Raw genomic sequence first — 22,133 nt, 5'->3', positions numbered from 1 at the left:
ACCATCTTTGTGATTCGTTTGAATTTTCTGCAGGTGGAGGTACAGATGAAGCAAAATTGATTAATAAATCTGAACCACTGGTATCTACATCAACACCTTATACAGATTTAAATTTGGAAATCAAGAATTCTTATAAAAAAGATGTTATATTACAGAGAAAAATGGAAAAGGACAAAACCTGTCAAAACAAGAATTCAAGTCTTTTGCAAACATTGCAACAATGTGGATCTTTCGAACATTTGCAAATTACTTGTTTGGAATCTATTACAGAAACTTTGCATGGAAAAGATCGGTTTATTGAAAAAGATAACTTTGCTATTGACAACAGATCCATGAAACTATTTCCAGATGACGTCTGCACCGACAAAACTCTATTTCCAGTACAGGTCAGAGCTGATGGGAACTGCCTTCCAGCATGCGGAAGTGTTTTTGTTTTTGGAAACGATTCTTATGCCGATGAAATCCGAGCTCATATCATAAAAGAACTATCTCTAAACAAAAAGTTTTATCTAGATAAAAACTACTTGTCAAATGCTTTTGGAACCGATGACCAGAATAAAAACATTCTAAAAAGTTTCGCAATGTATTCTGATGAATACACCCATGGCGTTGTATTGACGGAAAGATCAATTGAAGATATATATGAGAGAGAGATAATGCAGATAAGAAATTCCAAAACATACATGGGCATATGGCAGATTTTTGCTCTGGCAAGTGTTATTAGAAGGCCAATAGTGTCAGTGTATCCAAACTAGAGGCTCTAAAGAGCCTGTGTCGCTCACCTTGGTCTATGTGAATATTAAACAATGGACACAGATGGATTCATGACAAAATTGTGTTTTGGTGATGGTGATGTGTTTGTAGATCTTACTTTACTAAACATTCTTGCTGCTTACAATTACCTCTATCTATAACAGTACTTTCTGTGGAAAATGTTATTGAAAATCTTCAAATTTTAAGAAAATTGTTAAAAATTGACTATGAAGGGCAATAACTCCTTAGGGGGTCAATTGACTATTTTGGTCATACTGACTTATTTTTAGTTCTTACTTTGCTGTACATTATTGCTGTTTACAGTTTATCCCTATCTATAATAATATTCAAGATAATAACAAAACTAGAGGCTCTAAAGAGCCTGTGTCGCTCACCTTGGTCTATGTGAATATTAAACAAAGGAAGCAGATGGATTCATGACAAAATTGTGTTTTGGTGATGGTGATGTGTTTGTACATCTTACTTTACTGAACATTCTTGCTGCTTACAATTATCTCTATCTATAATGAACTTGGCCCAGTAGTTTCAGAGGAGAAGATTTTTGTAAAAGATTACTAAGATTTACGAAAAATGGTTAAAAATTGACTATAAAGGGCAATAACTCCTAAAGGGGTCAACTGACCATTTCAGTCATGTTAACTTATTTGTAAATCTTACTTTGCTGAACATTATTGCTGTTTACAGTTTATCTCTATCTATACTAATATTCAAGATAATAACCAAAAACAGCAAAATTTCCTTAAAATTACCGATTCAGGGGCAGCAACCTAACAACAGGTTGTTCGATTCATCTGAAAATTTCAGGGCAGATAGATCTTGACCTGATAAACAATTTTACCCCATGTCAGATTTGCTTTAAATGCTTTGGTTTTTGAGTTATAAGCCAGAAACTGCATTTTACCCCTATGTTCTATTTTTAGCTGTGGCGGCCATCTATGTTGGTTGACAGGGTCACGCCACACATTTTTTAAACTATCTGTCCCAATGATGATTGTGGCCAAGTTTGGTTTAATTTGACCCAGTAGTTTCAGAGGAGAAGATTTTTGTAAAAGATTACTAAGATTTACGAAAAATGGTTAAAAATTGACTATAAAGGGCAATAACTCCTAAAGGGGTCAACTGACCATTTCGGTCATGTTAACTTATTTGTAAATCTTACTTTGCTGAACATTATTGCTGTTTACAGTTTATCTCTATCTATAATAATTTTCAAGATAATAACCAAAAACAGCAAAATTTCCTTAAAATTACCGATTCAGGGGCAGCAACCCAACAACAGGTTGTTCGATTCATCTGAAAATTTCAGGGCAGATAGATCTTGACCTGATAAACAATTTTACCCCATGTCAGATTTGCTTTAAATGCTTTGGTTTTTGAGTTATAAGCCAAAAACTGAATTTTACCCCTATGTTCTATTTTTAGCTGTGGCGGCCATCTTGGTTGGTTGGCAGGGTCACGCCACACATTTTTTAAACTATCTGTCCCAATGATGATTGTGGCCAAGTTTGGTTTAATTTGACCCAGTAGTTTCAGAGGAGAAGATTTTTGTAAAAGATTACTAAGATTTACGAAAAATGGTTAAAAATTGACTATAAAGGGCAATAACTCCTAAAGGGGTCAACTGACCATTTCGGTCATGTTAACTTATTTGTAAATCTTACTTTGCTGAACATTATTGCTGTTTACAGTTTATCTCTATCTATAATAATTTTCAAGATAATAACCAAAAACAGCAAAATTTCCTTAAAATTACCGATTCAGGGGCAGCAACCCAACAACAGGTTGTTCGATTCATCTGAAAATTTCAGGGCAGATAGATCTTGACCTGATAAACAATTTTACCCCATGTCAGATATGCTCTAAATGCTTTTGTTTTTGAGTTATAAGCCAAAAACTGAATTTTACCCCTATGTTCTATTTTTAGCTGTGGCGGCCATCTTGGTTGGTTGGCAGGGTCACGTCACACATTTTTTAAACTATCTATCCCAATGATGATTGTGGCCAAGTTTGGTTTAATTTGGACCAGTAGTTTCAGAGGAGAAGATTTTTGTAAACGATTACTAAGATTTACGAAAAATGGTTAAAAATTGACTATAAAGGGCAATAACTCCTAAAGGGGTCAACTGACCATTTCGGTCATGTTGACTTATTTGTAAATCTTACTTTGCTGAACATTATTGCTGTTTACAGTTTATCTCTATCTATAATAATTTTCAAGATAATAACCAAAAACAGCAAAATTTCCTTAAAATTACCGATTCAGGGGCAGCAACCCAACAACAGGTTGTTCGATTCATCTGAAAATTTCAGGGCAGATAGATCTTGACCTGATAAACAATTTTACCCCCATGTCAGATATGCTCTAAATGCTTTTGTTTTTGAGTTATAAGCCAAAAACTGAATTTTACCCCTATGTTCTATTTTTAGCTGTGGCGGCCATCTTGGTTGGTTGGCAGGGTCACGTCACACATTTTTTAAACTATCTATCCCAATGATGATTGTGGCCAAGTTTGGTTTAATTTGGACCAGTAGTTTCAGAGGAGAAGATTTTTGTAAACGATTACTAAGATTTACGAAAAATGGTTAAAAATTGACTATAAAGGGCAATAACTCCTAAAGGGGTCAACTGACCATTTCGGTCATGTTGACTTATTTGTAAATCTTACTTTGCTGAACATTATTGCTGTTTACAGTTTATCTCTATCTATAATAATATTCAAGATAATAACCAAAAACAGCAAAAATTCACTAAAATTACCAATTCAGGGGCAGCAACCCAACAACGGGTTGTCGGATTCATCTGAAAATTTGAGGGCAGATAGATCTAGACCTGATAAACAATTTTACCCCATGTCAGATTTGCTCTAAATGCTTTGGTTTTTGAGTTATAAGCCAAAAACTGCATTTTACCCCTATGTTCTATTTTTAGCCATGGCGGCCATCTTGGTTGGTTGGCGGGGTCATGCCACACATTTTTTAAACTAGATACCCCAATGATGATTGTGGCCAAGTTTGGTTTAATTTGGTCCAGTAGTTTCAGAGGAGAAGATTTTTGTAAAAGTTAACGACGACGGACGACGACGACGACGACGGACGACGGACGACGGACGACGGACGACGGACGCCAAGTGATGGGAAAAGCTCACTTGGCCCTTCGGGCCAGGTGAGCTAAAAAAGGGAATCCTAACGTACGGAAAGATCTTTATCGGAGAATAGAGCCAATGGAAAAAGATTCCGACAAACCGTTGTATATTATGTGGACATCAACTCGCCTCGATATGAACAATAACTACTGGGTTCCAAACCACTTTGTGCCCTTATTGGAGCCTGTTGAAATCATCCCTGACGCTAACAATTGTCTTCACAAGTATGTTATTGTAGACTATGAAAGCACACCATATCCAGGGTATGTGGAAGACGTAGATTCTTCAGATGTATATGTGGTATGCATGCAAAGGCTTGAAAGAGATATAAAGAAGAATGTATTTTATTGGCCAAAAGCTGTAAAAGACAAGTGCTGGTACAACTACTCAAGAATATTGGCCATTATTTCAAAGCCAAAGAAAATCAAAGGGTCTTCCAGTAATTATGAAGTGGATCCGGAAATATGGACAAAAACCTTGTCAAGATTACAATATTAATCATCGACAATCGAAAATGTTCTTCAAATGTTTTGTTGCGTTCTTTTAACAAGTTTTACTTTAAAGTTTAAAAAGATGAAATTAGTTTTGGTTTTTACTCCTATAATGTATACTTTCTCTACGATGGTATGACAGAAGGTCAGATTGGTAATTGGTAAGCGCCCATTTACATTTAAATGCATATTCAGGATGAGATTTACATAACGAGATAAAGGCCAACATACTGAGCAAAATTGTAAAAGCACTGAACTCACAAAATGACATGTCACTTTATCTTTACCCATTTTTATGACTTCGGGCCAACCAGGTATTGCTCTTACTTCAGGGTAAGCGATGAAACAGCGAATACAAATCAACCAGTTTTTGTTATTTGTTTGGTTTTGTATCCGTAGTAAATCCCCCAAAGTTTTTTTTATTGATTTGTGTGACCAACAGTTTTTTGTCTTTACTGTTACTTCCTTGTCTTTCCTGTTACTGCCATTGTTCGTTCCTGTTACCTTCAAAAATGTGTAAAATAATTTTTACTTTGAACATAACTGATCATTTGGGTAAGTTTCCATTTAATACTATTTAAAAGGGACATACTAGTCGATTTGTGCTGCCAAGTTTACCAAACCTTTTTTTGTAAGATCTTTTAGAAAATTAAAAAAATGATGATTTTTCTGAACGAACCGACTATCTGCAGAAATGGGATGTCAAATGTACACTGTTATATAAGTACGATACATACTTTGATTAGATATATTCTTTTTAAATATCATGTTTTCTGACATTTGAAAAAAGTAACAGGATGGACAAAATCGAACACCATCTGGCACAATATTTAAAAAAAAAAAATTTTCAGGTGTCGATAAGATTGCATAATTTGGGAATATGTTCGAAAAGCAATGTGTTTTCAGTTCTTTAAATATAATTTGTATTCAAACCACTTTACTTTTTAAAAAGTTCCTATTCGGAATTGTACTTTATTTTGAAATGACTGAGCTAACCCCAACACTTAATTCAAAGTTTCTGCAAACTGGAAGTACGTCTCAGACAGAGCAAATAAGAGCCCAACTCATCAGTTAAGCTGCTGACCAAATATGAAGTAATTCTGTTCATTAAATAGTTTGAGAAAAGAGAGACAAAAATAATTGGTCTACATGTGGAAAAATTTAAAGTAACCATAAACAAGAAGTATGTATCACAAAGATCCAAACAGTTCTAGCAATTTTAGATTGAGGGTATAACATGAAGAATGGACCACTTTCAATAAGAAAAATTGTAATCTGGTGGTTTTTGAACCCAGTCATCCAAAGACAGTTAAGCATTCTCCCAAAGATTTTACTGCTAGTAACCCACTTATCAAATACTACTTACTGATTTAATGCAAACTTGACATTGTGCATGCTTTGTGGATTCTGGACATTAAGTAACTAACAAACAATAATTATTGATACATTGATCTCATAAAGACATCTGACCACATGTTTTTTGTCAACTGTACTTACGTTTGATTAATGTCAATGTAGACTTTCTCCTGGAATGCTACATGTACTTCTAAACCTTTTCCTGTATAACCTGAATATGAAACAATAAATGTGAAACAATTAGGTAAATGTGTGTCTTTTATGCTTATGAATAATACACCTACATCAACTATCTGTTTTCATTGTTTCTAAAAAAAATTTCAACCATGTTCTTTTTCTAGAAGCTTATAAGTCTATATCAAAAATGTTTTCATTTAATAAGATACATTAGCATCAACAAAAGATGATAAAATTTCAGTTTTTATGTAAAAAACTTAGCATAAAATTATGGTCATACCCTTCCATTTTGCCTGTAAGGCAGTAACAAGCTGTGATGAAAAATTTGCCAACAATTCTATAGATGATAATTCCATCTTGAAGTATAACTCAAAGTGATAGTCCATAAACATTGTAGACTCTGATGTGTTCGAGTCATACAATGTGTAATTCAACATAGAAAGGTGTTTCCTAATGTAAATAATGCTGTTCTCTCTGATTAGCATGCTGGTCAGTGATTCTTCCTGTACAGCATCATTAACTCTCCATACATAGTATAAAGCTGTCATTAGTTTCCTGTTAAAAACGTAAATATGTTAAATAATATCATATGATATGTGAGTATTATCATCCAAGCAGGGATAGCATAGGGCTAAAATACAGTGATTGATGTATAAATAAATGGAGAAAGTTTTCAAGGGACACAGATGATGCCCTCGCTTCCATATAACGTTATAATGGGGCATAACTCCAGAACGTAAAAGTGACTCCACCAAAATTTGAACAGGGTAATAAGCATTATAACATTTGGTTGAAGCTAGAGAACGGAAACCAATTTTGGGATGTACGTAGGCAGGTACAGACTGATGTACAAATGGATGTACAGAAGGATGTTCAGACGGACAGACAAGGGTAATACTTAATGCCCCCTCCACTGCAGCTTATCTGCTGACTAGTTGATAAATTGTCTTACAACTTTAAGTTTGTAGACAGCATCATTGGTATGTAGTTAGTGGTAGGTACTAAATGATGATCAATTTTGTTGTGCTAAATGTTAATTGTGGTTAAAGTTAAATTAGGTAACTTGGTTGGTGGCATTTACTTTAATGTAGTGCAACAAACTTACAGCCCTTAGTTTTTTTCACAAACCATTTAAATAAGTTCTTTACCTGCTATTCTTTTCCATGAATATTCTGGCCTTTAATATCTGTACCTCAACATTGGCTGCTAATAAAACAAAAATATGATATCAAAGGATAGGCAATTTGATAAAGAAAGAACTATTACGTTAGCAAGCTTGTATATCCTTCAACACACATTAAAAGGGACGTGCTCAAAGTGAACTGATGGCATTGTTTTTTTGCTTATTTTAAGGCTATTCCTTTGTGATTTTAGAGAGTGATATTTCTTACAAGCCATAAGAATTAAGGGTGCTATACTTTTAAAGGTTCACCTAATGAAAATGGTAACTCCCATTTCAAATGTTTTTTCTTAAAGAATTCATCCAAGGTTTTGTTGGTTCGAAACAATTGTGGAGTAGGATTTGATAAAACTAAACTATGGACTAGTGACAAGAATTGATATATTAGACAACTGTGATTCCAAAGACCAAATATCTTTTCTTCACATTAGACTTATAGATTATCGTTGATCATCTCAACGAGATTGATTTTCTCGCTTGAGCTGGTACAGCGAAAGTGAGAAAAGCAATCGAGTTGAGATGACCAATGATAATCTTTTTATCGCTATTTTACCTATGACGACGTTGTCAATTTCATGTCAATTTCGTTAGCAACGCCACGTGGCCTCCTTAGTTTCTAGCGATAATTTTTCCATCTCAAGCGAGAAGCATGATATGAAAATTATCACTAGAAAAGATCAAAAGAAAAATGCACAAAATAGCGATAAAATGCATTAATGAGTTTAATTTTTTGTTCTCTACTTTATCCCACTTACTCTCTATAGTAACATTAATTGAATCTATCAGTAACAGTTCAATGGTCTTCATGTCTGACATCATAACAAAGCCTTCAACATTTATACGCCAGCTTTGATCTATCCTAAATATGTCCCTGCCTTTCTTATTATAAACCATGTAGTGCTTTCCACTCTCCTTCAGTACTTTTTGCATTACAAACCAGTCACGAAGCCAGGTTAATGATGGCGTGTCAGTTGTTCTAGCATCAATTATTTCTCCATCTCTCATCAGGAAAAATACTAAATCTGTTATTAGATCACTGAAAGAAATACAAATCAATGTTATGCTCTTCATATTAAACTGTTGCTTTCAAGACCAGACAGTCATTAAATCTAATGAAGATTTTGACTATAGAATGCAAAAGTTCAAATACATTTTGAAGGGAAGGATTATTCACATTACTGGGTTTTTTTTCTTCTTCTTTTTTTATAAATTCCTTGTATAAACTATTTTTTTTCCATTATAATTTCTCAAAACAGATTTTCAGGATGGTGTAATATAAGTTAGTCCATATGGGAACAATTAAAAATGGTATATTGAAAGCAGTGTGGACATTCTGCTGTATACAATAATTAGCTGATCCCATTTTTTCTTCCATTTAAAAGCGGAATGCATGTATAAAAATCATAATAAAGCTTACCCTTGGTCATCAATAAGGTTTTCTGTAGTTTTCAGAACAACTTTAATAGTCTTTGAAGCTGTAAAGGAGAGGAATTATAAAATTTAGTATCTTTATTATGACTGTACCATTATCAACATTTGCTTGTGTGAATGCCAGGGCTGAGAGGCCTTAATATATAAATTGCATGGGTAATTGTGGTTTTGGACAGCAGCTTTAAGTATCATATATATTTTATAAATATTATTATTTATGTCTTTGGTATAAAGAAGTATATTTTGACTCTTATTCCACACATACACATTGATTTCTTGGACATCTCTTATTTTGTATATATACCGGGTACGCATCAGTATATAAAATTCTTTTACAGGTTGACAAACTGTTACAGTGCTTATCCAGTGACCTTTGGGGTATCACAATAGCAATGGCCAAAACAGTTTACCAAATTGCAGTTAGATTTCTTCTCAAACTAACTGATCAACTGGTAAAATGTTTTAGCAGATTGCTTAAGTGAAATGTTGTTAGTATGAAGTGAGTACTGTAAAATCAAAAGTAATACTTACCATCCAGATCCAGTTAGTTGATATCTTTGTCATTGGTTTCAAACACAAAAATGACTTACTATAGTATGAGTCACTGAATAAGAAGGTCTAATTTTGACATGCTAACTTCTATCATAAATAGATTTTATAAATAAATAGTTCAAACCATTGTTTTGTAGATGTATATTTTATAGCTTTGTCTTCTAAGAAAAAGTTATTGTGCACTAACTTGTTGTTGGAAAACAGAGCTATTAATTATAGACTTACAAAACAATGTTTTCAACTATTTATTTCTAAAATCTATTTATGATAGAAGTTTCCATGTCAAAATTAGACCTTCTTATTCAGTGACTCATATTATAGTAAGTCATTTTTGTGTTTGAAACAAATGACAAAGATATCAACTAACTGGATCTGGATGGTAAGTATTACTTTTGATTTTACAGTACTCACTTCATACTAACAACATTTCACTTGAGCAATCTGCTAAAACATTTTACCAGTTGATCAGTTAGTTGGAGAAGAAATCTAACTGCAATTTGGTAAACTGTTTTGGCCATTGCTATTGTGATACCCCAAAGGTCACTGGATAAGCACTATAATGTCAATAATTATTTCCCCTTCAGATCATACAATGCCTTTTAAAGGACTGTTAAATTAAGATCTACACAACCATTGAATCATTTATGCTCTCATCTAGAGCAATAAAGAGTTGCTTCTTTACCACATCACTCTGTCTATGTTTGATAGACTTGAACAGCCATTTATCCATTTTAAATAATTCAGTAGGTACAAGAATTCAGTAGGTATAAGCATTGAATGTTTCTACTTCCACCAAACTGAAAGTATTTTGAAAAAAAACTTTATTTCTTTTTCTTTGTCCTTTTACAATTTATTATGATCAATACTCCTATTAAATGAAGCATACTTACAATCACTATAATTTAAGAAAGCTGCCTGTAGATTATCTGTTATAGATGTAGTAGGGATGTCCTCTTCTCCTTCTAATAACAAACTGAAGCTGTTTCTATATCTAGAATACACATCTGATGTGTATAGGATGTATGTACTGTTGTCTACCCCTCTCACATGTGTATTATCTACCATTAGTGTGTTGTTGGGAGGGATGAAATCTAGTGGTACTTGAAGAATTGAATGGAAGTAAAAGTAGTATATCAAGGCTGTTACTTCATTTCTAAAAAAGAATTATCATATATTTTTTTAGAATATTCTTTGCTTTTCAGATGTATTGAATGCATAAAACAAAAACAAATGAAACTCACTGGACATAAACAAACAAGAAGCCATCAATCAATCAATCTGAACTGTGACTATGGTGAATCTAACTTTGTGCAGTTACCTCATAAAACTTACATACCTATTTTGGTTGATTTGTTGAGTTGTTTTTTCATTGGATTTACCCAAATATTTTTACACATTTAAACCAATGCCTTTTGTTATATTACATAAGCTGAAACAGCAACTTTACACTTTTTAGCAACTGAGAATGTATTTAGAATCAACATTTATAATTCAACTTCTCTCATTATTATTAAATATGAAACAAAAAGATTAATTTGATTCCTGCAAAATAAATATTCATGTATCCTTTAAAGATTAAAAAAAAACTCTGAAAATCAAAAGGCAGACTTGATAAGGATATTTTTTAAATCAACATACATTTTCCTTGTAACTACAAATGAAGATATTATTTTTTAAATATCTAATTATAAACTTCTAAAGAAAAGTATGGGACCTAAATTTTGAATCAAACCTCACCCTTTATCTGTTAGATACTTTTCTTGTCTTACAATCTGGACAAAACAGTCTTTACATCCAGTGTAATATCCTGTAGATAAATAAAATCACATTTAATTAAAGTCCATGAAATATTGTGTATTCATTATCATTTGTCGGGTTCACATTTTTGTTGGTTTCTTTTAAAAGTAAATGTGAATCATGAATTCTAGTGTGTCACAATATAAATTTCCAAGGCATGCACACAAAAACTGTTAAAACCTATCTTCAAAAACTTGTTGAATTTTTTTTTTGTGAATCGACAGCATTTTCTGCAATTCAAATATTTAACAAATTATGACTATACATTTATTGGAGATGTTAAAGCTGACTTTATGTAAAGGACATGGCATAAAAGAAACATCCAGTTGCTACCTAGGGTTGTGGTACAGTAAAACTGACTATATGTAAAGTACATTCAATAACTAAGTTGCTAACCTGGGAATGTTGTGAACCAAGTATTTTCTAATGCAGCCTTAAAGTCCTTCTCATCTTCAGTTCTCACTTTACCATCAATAAACAGTCTATAGTGGAACCTGTATCTAAGTGTTTTAAGTCCTCTGTAAACAACAGTATGTATACCAGCTGCTTTAAAAGCCTCTGTATAATTATCAGAAGTAACACCACTGTAGTTTGTAGGGAGAACTACTGCACCAAAGATCTCAATGTAGTAGGTGATTTCTGTTATTTCCACCCTGTTAATAAGACAAACTTGTTATTAGTTTGCATAATAATAAGCAACTGTACAAGGTTAATTTGGTCATAGTTTTTCTTATCAAATGCAACTGTTTTGAATAAAGACTTATTGAGCATAAAACCTTATTTGTCAAGGTTGCATACCTATAAAAACTTCAACCTGACATAGGATAAAGAGATGGACATAGAAACTAATGATTGTACAGACCACAAGCAATGTGACTCCCCCTATTATCATAGGTGTACAGCATTTAAAAAAATATCTTGAAAAATTGCTTATGTTCAAGGACAATGATGAAAAATATGAATATTTTCCATAATAACAGTAGAACAACTTAAATACGTCTGTTTAATTTAAAGAACCAGATTAAAATATTGTAAAGTATAACTATAATGCCATCCCTCAATCAGTAGATCATGGTCTTGTCAGTATAACATATTTACCCATCATCTCCAACATATTCTTCTCTCATTCTAATAACAGCTCTGGTTTCTTTAGTAACTTCACATTTCCCACTACTCTCTAAAATAATAAAATTCCCTGAATTCATCATTGAATGATACTTTATCAAATGTAAAAGTAAGCAGCAGACTCTTAATAATCAATATAAAAACTTTTGTAATTTGTTGTACTAAATACTGTTCTGGATATTGCACCTTGGATATTAGAGCATTAGGTGTCATTTGAAGTATAACTGTATAATGCAGCTATTGAAACTATCAAGAAAATAGTTACTCTACACAGGCAGATCCAGGGGGGGCCCTGGGGGCCTGGGCCCCCCCCTTTCATGGGAAAAATTTGGTTGATTATATAGGGAATCACTGAAGCATGACTGGAGTGGCCCCCCCTTAGGCAAAGTTCTGGATCCGCCACTGCTCTACTAGAAACAAGTCTGTTTAGATGGTTAAAGAGATTTAAACCATTTGAAAATCTTAATTCAATACCAGATGATCTGCAATTCTTACCACAAGTATTGTTATGAGCTGACAAAATAGCCTCCTCCATGTGTTTTATCTGACTTTCAACTGGCCCTGGACCCTTTACATAAAACTTTAGACTATCTTTCAATTGAAAGAAAGGCCCTGACCCTGTATACAGTAATATTTGGTTTGTACTGTACTGGATCTTAAGCTGTTGTATTAATGTGTTGTCATTGGGTCGTCTTGCTGATACAGTGTTTATAACAGATGATTTTACTTTCACTTTATATCTAATGACCGTAACTGGTAATCTACAAAATATAAGCATGTAAAAATTTGATTTCAGAATAAAAGATTGGACATCATATATACGAAAACATTTCAAAATAACTTAAATTCTATTATCATTAATATTCCAACATTAAATAAGCTGACAAGAATTTGATGTAAAACAGTTCCAAAATAACACATGGTAATTTTAAAAGTGTGGACAATAAAATGGAGAATGGAAATGAGGAATGTGTCAAAGAGACAACAACCCGACCATAGAACAGACAACAGCAGAAGGTCACCAACAGGTCTTCAATGCAGCGAAAAATTCCTGCACCCGGAGGTATCCTTCAGATGGCCCCTAAACAAATATGTAAACTAGTTCAGTGATAATGAACGCCATACTAAACTCCAAATTGTACATAAGACTCTAAAATTAAAAATAATACATTTTAGACTAACAAAGGCAGAGGCTTCTCACTGACTTGGGTCAGAAGCAAACAAGCTCATACCTGCTAACATTTCAAAATGCCTATGGGGGTTTTACCTGCAAGATGGCTCTTATAGTCCTACAAAACCTTTTCAGGGACCTTTAAATTTATTTTAATGTTGTTTATTTGCTTCTTCATGCTTTTTAATCCCATACCCATGGTAAAATTGATTGTTTTGTCTTAATTTGTGGACAAAATTACAATTTCAAAATGTTTAATTGTGATCCTCCATTGGAGAAATCCCCCACAAATAATGACAGTTGGTAGGTGTGCATGCTATTTACTTTATGAAAACCTTGCAGTAACTGTAAACATGAAGAACAGCAAAACAAATCTTTATTTGTATGGAGAGACAAATAAGCAGTCACACCTATGCCATTCAAATAATTTAGGGGAAGTTTCCTTTCTGGACAAAGCTAGGTCATAGGTCATCTAGGGTTGTATACATAAAAAAGATGTGGTGTGTTTAGAAATGAGACAATTTTGACAGCCATCAACAATGAGCAAAGCCCATACTGCATCGTCAGTTATAAAAGGCTTGAAATGACAAATGTAAAACAATTCAAAATAGAAACTAAGACAACTAATGGTCTAATTTATTTACAAGAAATGAATGAAAAACTAATATGCATCACAGCAACAAACACTGAAATTACAGGCTCCTGTCCTGGGACATGCACATACATACAGAATGTCCACTTTAAGCATGCGAAATTATTAAGAAAAGGTATATTGATTGTGAAAATTTTTGGCCTCATTCAAGTTAATGTAATCACCTACAACACAGCAAATATTTTGAAAATAAAAGTCAAGTCTGCAAAAAAAACCTCCAGTATAACTTACCCTTCAGCAATGGTTTCATCATAGTCTGCAATGTCTATTTCTGTGTTGTTTTTTGTTAAATTCAGCAGTCCTGGAATATCAAGTTAAAATCATTGAATAAGATACTTATAAACACAAATGTAAGTAGACGTTTAAGTAAGAAGGTATAAAAAGGGTATATTTTTGGCTATAAAGATTTAAAAAATCACAAAGTTCATAAATTTGACAAATTTTGAGATCTTTTGAAAGGTGGCACCACACACCTTCACTAAAATTAATTTGGCTCGTTTAATTTTTATAAAATTTTGGCAAAGTATTTTCTTTGACCCTTTGACAAAATTATAAAAATTTCAAAAAATTTGAACCAACCAATTCATCAGAAAAATTACACTGGTTATATAGCAGTTTGACAAACATGGATTTTCATCATTGAGAAGCTTAACATATCCCCCCCCCCCTTGAGATTTCTGGAAAATCACGCATTTTTGAAAATTTGCAATCATATGCAAATTATATGCAAATTAGCACTCTTGATTCTGTAAAAGAGGGACGAAAGATACCAAAGGGACAGTCAAACTCATAAATCTAAAACAAACTGACAACGCCATGGCTAAAAATGAAAAAGACAAACAGAAAAACAATAGTACACATAACACAATATAGAAAACTAAAGAATAAACAACACGAACCCCACCAAAAACTAGGGGTGATCTCAGGTGCTCCGGAAGGGTAAGCAGATCCTGCTCCACATGCGGCACCCGTCGTGTTGCTTATGTGATTACAAATCCGGTAAATAGTCTAATTCGGTAGGTCAAATTCATGAAAGGGAAGGGGATTGTAGTTACGACGTGAGGAACATATCCGATATCATTTGTGAAATGGTTATTCCATAACGGTCAACCAACTCGTGATGGCGTCCGTAAAATTTACGAAGGGATGATTTCAACTTCACCATTTGGAACTCTTGATTTAATAGCTTCCTTGTGAGCAGTAACCCTCTATCAAGAAAATCATGATAGGAAATGCAAGCACGGGAATATCGTATCATTTGAGAGATATATACCCCGTATGCAGGTGCTGCTGGAATGTTGCTACTTAGAAATGGAAAGTTCACAATTGGAAAGCTGAAATCATCTCTTTTGTCGTAAAGTTTTGTCTTCAACCGACCCTCATTGTCAATTTCTAGATGTAAGTCAAGATATGAAGCTGACTTAACTGTATCTGTAGTATCCTTTATCTCCAATTCGATGGGATAGATGCGTTCCACATAGTCACCAAATTTTGAATTGTTTAGTGAAAGAACGTCATCTATATAGCGGAAAGTAGAGTTAAAGGATATTGCTAACTTCTTATCTTTCTTCCTAAGAAGTTCCTGCATGAAGTCAGCCTCATAATAATAAAGAAACAAGTCAGCAAGTAGAGGGGCACAGTTTGTTCCCATTGGTATGCCGACAGTCTGTTGAAAAACACGTCCTCCGAACGTAACAAATATGTTGTCAATCAAGAAATCAAGCATCTTGATAATATCGGTTTCAGAGAATTTTTTGTTTGAATCAGAGTGATTCTTTACAAAGTAGGATTTATCCCTCCCTAAGACAAGATACTTGTATCTACGTTGGCCATTCTTTTTTATGAAGCAAAGTAATACCTGAGCTCTTTTAATTTGTCTTTAAGTTTGGAATGTGGAATACTTGTGTAAAGAGTAGAGAAGTCAAATGTTTTAATACTGTTACAAGATGAAAGAGAGTTAGATTGTATGTACTCTAAAAGATCTTTGGAATTTTTAAGTATCCACATCTGATTCACGCCACCTCTAGAATAGGCAGTTTCACAATAACTTTGAAGCCCGTCTTTGATTGCTGATAAAATGGATGTTAATAATTTAGAAAGAGGTTTTGTGGAGCACTTGGAAGACCCAGCAATATACCGCTGTTTGTAACTGATGCTCATGTATAAAACTATATATTGGGATTTGGGGGTGGATGGCTAGGTTGGGGCTGGGGTGATAGGTGGAATATTTTCTCGTGGGTTTGAACCCACCCCCACTGAAAATGGTAATTTTCCGTCTATTTTCCGATTTTAAAACAACCTTGAGAGGTGAACATTGACAAGACTGTGTTTATTTGTCATTCAAGTATTATCCTATAGTTACAGCAGTCCATTCATTCTAACTGGGAGTATATTGGACTTGAAAGTCTTGCTGGGGAATTTTTATTGTCAAGTCAGGTCTGCCTAAATGTCTGTTTTTACGGATTTTTGACAAAACGGTGACCTAGATTTCACAGATTAGATTCCTAATGGCCATATTATACCTCTTTGTGTTCCTGTACCACCTATGCATGCATGTATGAAAATAGTTTATACCTACAGTCACTTCCAGTTATGGTGTGGCCATCAAAAGATGCCCACCCCCACCTGATTTTGGCTTCTTTTCACGTTTTTCCGATTTTGAACTCTTAAACACTTTCAAAGTGCCATATTTTCATGAGCAGACATCTGAGAAGAGTTTATGGACCATGAACTGCTTGGTTAAAGTCCCTGCTATCATTTCAGTTCAGCTGGGGCATTTAAAAAAAAGTATGGAGGGTCCTACAGGCCATCAAAGAATTGTTGTCGCCATCACGCCTACAGGCGGGATTGGGGGTTAAACAGTTAATATTCCCTAAACAACGCAACATAATTAATACGTTTAGCTGACTTTACAGAGTTATCTCCCTGTTGTGTTAGGGACTCCAAATTAACCATAATTGTTTTTCATTAAAATAAAAGCATTGAAATATTACAGCACATTTACACTTTTATATGTTGTAGTATATTATGTTTATTTGGTTTTGTGGTAGTTAGTCATTAGTAATAGACATTGTAATAGTTTCTTTCCCTTTTCTTTATAGACTCCTGTAATCATGAATGATGGTTTGGATTTAAGTTGATAAATAAATCATGTATCTACTTGAGAACTCTTTTGAATGATTATTAACTACACTACAGTTTTATCAACTTAAATCATCATGCATAAATACCTCAGACCTGAACGATTGGATGCCAATCCTGATTCACCTACAGCAGCAAAAGAATGGTTTCACTGGAAACGAACTTTTACAAACTATTTAACCTCTGCCGGAGAAGAAGCTCCAGACAAACTAATAATGTTGATCAATTTTGTTTCGCCGCGTGTATATGAGTATATTGGTGAATGTGAAACTTACGATACCGCTATATCACTGTTAGAAGCTGTGTATGTTCGACCAAAAAACGAGGTTCTGGCTAGGCACTTGTTGATAACACGCAGACAACAGACAGGTGAGACACTTGACCAGTTTCTACAAGAGCTTAAAGTATTGGCAAAGGATTGTAACTTTCAACCAGTGACGGCCGATAAATACAAGGAAGAATACACAAGGGACGCCTTTATAAATGGACTTTGCTCACAAATTGTTCGACAACGTTTGTTGGAAAATAAAACTCTTGACCTTAAGACAATGTTTGATCAGGCGCGAACATTAGATCTAGCTCAACGCAGTAATGAAGTGTATGTTCAGCCATTTTCTGTGACAGCCGCGATTGGACAAAAATCAGATGAAAGTGTTCCAGATAGCACAAAAAAACTTCAATTCGTTACTGAAGAAGACAAGATTACAGCAGCTGCTGCACAACGACCCGGAAGTAAACAAAAGTGCTTCTTTTGTGGGAATAATGCTCACGCGAGACGTTTTTGTCCGGCAAAGGATGCCTCTTGTCATAACTGTAGTAAGAAAGGACACTTTTCGAAAGTGTGTAAATCTAATACAACAAGTACTTGGACATCTGCCTCTTGTACTCCCATATTAGCAACCGTGACTGCTGCATCTCCGCAATGTTTAAAGAAAGCGGTAATAAATGTGCGTGTGAATGAACGTCCGTGCAAAGCCTTGATAGACACGGGTAGTTCTGAAAGTTTCATTCATAGACAATTTGCAAAATTAATGTCAGTAAATATAAATGACGCTACCGGAAGTGTATCGATGGCATCCAGTGCTCTCAGTAGTCCTATAGTAGGAATTTGCAAAGTAAACTTAAACATTGATGGACATTTCTATCGGAATATGCAGTTGTCTGTCCTCAATAAACTCTGTTGTGACATTATCTTGGGACAGGACTTCATGAAAAGACACGACAGTATAAAAATAAGTTTCGGTGGAAGCAGACCAGCCGTAGAAATTAATGATTCAAATACAGTTTGTGGTTTAGCTGCTTCAAGTGTTGATCCCCCAGAATTATTTGCCACCTTGACAAGTGAATGCCGACCTATTGCTACAAAATCAAGGAAGTACAGTGCAGTCGATAGAGAATTCATAGAAAAGGAGACAACAAGATTACTTTCCGAAGGTATAATTGAGCCTAGTATGTCACCATGGAGAGCTCAAGTTTTAGTAACTTCAAATGAAAGGCACAAGAAAAGATTAGTAATCGATTACTCTCAAACTATAAACAGATTTACTGAACTTGATGCTTATCCGTTTCCTAACATTAATCAAATGGTCTCAGATATCGCCAAATACAAGGTATACAGTACGCTTGATTTACGTAGTGCCTATCACCAAATTCCGTTACGTGAACATGAAAAGAAGTATACAGCTTTTGAAGCCAATGGCAGTTTGTATCAATTTCGGCGAGTCCCCTTTGGCGTTACGAACGGAGTTGCTTGTTTTCAAAGGGTAATTGACCGTCTAGTGGCCGAAAACAAATTAGAAGCAGTATTTGTGTATATTGATAATATCACAATAGGCGAAATGGACCAAACCGAACATGACGAAAACTTACGTAGATTTCTTGATGTTGCCGACAAACATCAGCTAACATTTAATGAGGACAAATGTGTGTACTCTGTCGAGTCAGTTGATCTACTTGGATATACCATCAGTCAAGGTGTTTTACGACCTGACCCTGATCGAATGAAGCCGCTAAGGGAACTCCCTGTTCCCCACAGTCCTAAATCAGTGAAAAGAGCCATGGGAATGTTTTCGTATTATAGTCAATGGATACCAAGATTCTCAGACAAAATCAAACCTTTAGCTAACGCTACTTCTTTTCCGTTAGACTCTATTGCAGTGAAAGCATTCGATGATTTGAAATCCGATCTTGAAAACGCAAGCATAAGTGCAATTGATGAAGCTATTCCTTTTGTCGTAGAAACCGATGCATCAGATTCTGCAGTAGCCGGAAGTCTCAATCAGGGTGGAAGGCCTGTTGCTTTCTTTTCGAGAACTTTAAATGCTCATGAATTAGGACACTCATCTGTAGAAAAGGAAGCATGTGCCATTATAGATGCGGTTCGCAAATGGAGACACTTACTTAGTGGGAAACACTTCACTCTTGTCACTGATCAGGAAGCAGTTTCTTATATGTTTGATTCAAAGAAGCACGGTAAAGTGAAAAATGACAAAATAATTCGATGGAGAACTGAATTGAGCTGTTACAGCTATGATATAAAATATCGTCCTGGACAAGACAATGCATCAGCCGATTGTTTTTCTCGAGCTTACTGCTCATCCATCAGCTCCGATTCTCTTTCTGAACTAACACAGTGCACTTTGCCATCCGGGCATCAATAGACTTCTTCACTTCGTCCGTTCAAAGAACTTACCTTTCTCAGTTGATGACGTGAAGAGAACAATCAAACAGTGTGAGATTTGTGCAAAAGTAAAACCTCAGTATGCTAAACCGAATGCATCACCACTTGTGAAAGCTACACAACCATTTGAACGCTTAAGCATTGATTTTAAAGGACCACTGCCGTCTGTTAGTACAAAGAAGTATATTCTTACCGTTGTTGACGAATACTAAAGATTCCCGTTTGCCTTTCCTTGTTCCGATATGACAAGCGCAACAGTTATTCAGTGTTTACGACAGTTATTTGCTCTTTTTGGTATGCCTGCTTATATTCACTCGGACCGTGGTCAATCTTTCATGAGTGCCGAACTCAAAACTTTTCTACAATCGCATGGAGTAGCTACTAGCAGGACAACGCCATACAGCCCACAGAGCAATGGGCAATGTGAACGCTATAACGGTATCATCTGGAAAGCCGTGACACTAGCATTAGAATCTTTGGGACTTAAAGAGACGCAGTGGGAGAGTGTATTGCCAGATGCACTGCATTCTGTTCGAAGTTTGTTATGTACATCAATAAACTGTACTCCACATGAAAGGTTTTTCAACTTTACAAGAAGATCATCATCTGGCCAATCTATTCCGTCGTGGTTAGCCAATCCTGGACCAATTTTAATGAAAAAGCATGTGCGTGCAACTAAATATGATCCTCTCGTCGAGGAAGTAGATCTTTTGGAAGCTAATCCAACTTATGCTCATGTTAGATTGCCTGATGGACGCGAAACTACTGTATCAGTCCGACATCTAGCACCAAGAGGACAATCAATAAGCAATGACAATCTTGATCATTCCGTTTTGAACGATCATACAACTATGGACATTTCCGAAACCGATGTTGAAAATACAACACAGGAAGCTACCAACAACACGGACAACACTATGGAAACATCTCCCGTTATTAGACGTTCTACACGTGAAGTTAAGAAACCATCTAGATTTGGATTTGACGATTAACTGAAATTTTTAATTGAACTATTGTGTTGACTTTTAGAGGGGGTGAATGTAGTATATTATGTTTATTTGGTTTTGTGGTAGTTAGTCATTAGTAATAGACATTGTAATAGTTTCTTTCCCTTTTCTTTATAGACTCCTGTAATCATGAATGATGGTTTGGATTTAAGTTGATAAATAAATCATGTATCTACTTGAGAACTCTTTTGAATGATTATTAACTACACTACATATGTATTAACACTGGTATCTCAAAAATCCCAGAAAACAAAACTAGATATGACCGGTATATTTGAATTTATGTTGAAAGTCTAAGAAAAAAAAGGTTATACAGTAAGTACTAAATGAAACTAGAATTATCAATGATCTAAGTAAATGAGGGTAAAAATGCAGAAAATAACGAAGAAAGTTTGAAGATTCATTTACCTTTATTTTCAATGATCCATGAGTTCAGTAGTGTATTCATCACAGCTAAACCATCTAACTCAACTGAGACCATGAGCAAGTTTAACGTAAAAGGATCTGACAAGGACACTGTAACAGGAGTTGTTGGTTTTAGTGTAGTTGGTGTTGTTGTCATTAAAGTTGTTGGTTTTTGTGTAGTTGTCAACACAGTTGTTGGCTTTGGAGTAGTTGTTGTTGGAGTTGTTGTTTTTGGTGTAGTTGGTCTTAAAGTTGTCCTCACAGTTGTTGGCAGAGTTGTAACTGTAGTTGAAGCAGTTGTTGTTGTTGGGGTAGTTGTAGGCATCATTGTTAGTGGTTCTGTTGTTGGTTCTGGTGTAGTTCTAGGTTCAGAGGTAGTAGTTGGTTCAGAAGGAGTTGTTGGTTCATGTGTAGTTCTAGGTTCAGAGGTAGTAGATGGTTCTGATGTAGTTTTAGTCTGTGTGGTTGTTTCAGTCGTAGTAACAGTAGTTGTTGGAGTGGTGTTTAGTTTTGGTGTAGTTGTCTGTATGGTGGTAGGTTTAGTCGTTGGCAGTGTAGTTGTTGGTGATGTGGTAGGTTCAGTTGTTGGTATTTGCGTGGTTGGTTTTGGAGTTGAAGTTGAAGCTATCGTTGTTTGAATTGGAGTAGTATCTTCTGTAGTTGTTGATTCAATTGAAGTTGTGGTTGGTCTTTGGGTAGATTTAGTTGTTAATGTGGTATGTGTTGTTGTTGCCACTGGAGTTGTTGTCTTTGTACAACTTGTACCAATTGTTCCTGCAAAATACAAAATATATTTATGACACTATATTCTGTTAATACAGTCTAAGATGTGAAGCAGATAATTGAAGCAATAGATGTTGAAACTCTTCGAAAGTTGTACTTTTTAATGAAATAAAATGTTTAAAATAAAACTGAAAATATCCCAGAAATATCAAATGTAATTAAGCTTGTCCTCAATGACTCATAATGTCTACCATTGAATTGACTGCAAATATATCAATCAAAAGTTGTGTTGCATGTTATACCGTGGATTAATTATTATTGGTTGGAT

General features: G+C 34.7%; 2 protein-coding genes across 2 annotated transcripts in view; one reads left to right on the top strand and one right to left on the bottom strand.

Annotated features, from left to right (window-relative positions):
• LOC139523929 (uncharacterized) overlaps window positions 1-22,133 on the bottom strand; it is a 94,329-nt gene that overhangs the window by 56,136 nt on the left and 16,060 nt on the right. Inside the window, exons 8-19 of the mRNA XM_071318358.1 lie at window positions 21,086-21,856; window positions 14,081-14,150; window positions 12,522-12,787; window positions 12,000-12,078; window positions 11,298-11,554; window positions 10,842-10,911; window positions 9,995-10,257; window positions 8,539-8,596; window positions 7,877-8,157; window positions 7,090-7,147; window positions 6,222-6,496; window positions 5,906-5,975 (exon numbers count right to left, since the gene is read on the bottom strand). Of these exons, the coding sequence (XP_071174459.1) occupies window positions 5,906-5,975; window positions 6,222-6,496; window positions 7,090-7,147; window positions 7,877-8,157; window positions 8,539-8,596; window positions 9,995-10,257; window positions 10,842-10,911; window positions 11,298-11,554; window positions 12,000-12,078; window positions 12,522-12,787; window positions 14,081-14,150; window positions 21,086-21,856 (2,518 nt within the window). The remainder of the gene's footprint in view (window positions 1-5,905; window positions 5,976-6,221; window positions 6,497-7,089; window positions 7,148-7,876; window positions 8,158-8,538; window positions 8,597-9,994; window positions 10,258-10,841; window positions 10,912-11,297; window positions 11,555-11,999; window positions 12,079-12,521; window positions 12,788-14,080; window positions 14,151-21,085; window positions 21,857-22,133) is intronic.
• On the top strand, window positions 19,913-20,860 carry LOC139523636 (uncharacterized). Its single transcript, XM_071317802.1, has one exon. It carries the CDS (start codon window positions 19,913-19,915, stop codon window positions 20,660-20,662), a length of 750 nt encoding a protein of 249 aa, XP_071173903.1. The 3' UTR covers window positions 20,663-20,860.

This window comes from Mytilus edulis, chromosome 1, assembly GCF_963676685.1.
Source record: "Mytilus edulis chromosome 1, xbMytEdul2.2, whole genome shotgun sequence".
In the NCBI taxonomy this organism is placed as follows: domain Eukaryota; kingdom Metazoa; phylum Mollusca; class Bivalvia; order Mytilida; family Mytilidae; genus Mytilus; species Mytilus edulis.
The sequence above is the reverse complement of the archived record's forward strand: the minus strand, read 5'-3'. Positions and strand labels throughout refer to the sequence as shown.

What these genes read in the sequence shown, in the direction of transcription:
- LOC139523636 (XM_071317802.1), top strand. Translation starts at nt 19,913, where the DNA reads ATGACAAGCGCAACAGTTATTCAGTGTTTACGACAGTTATTTGCTCTT.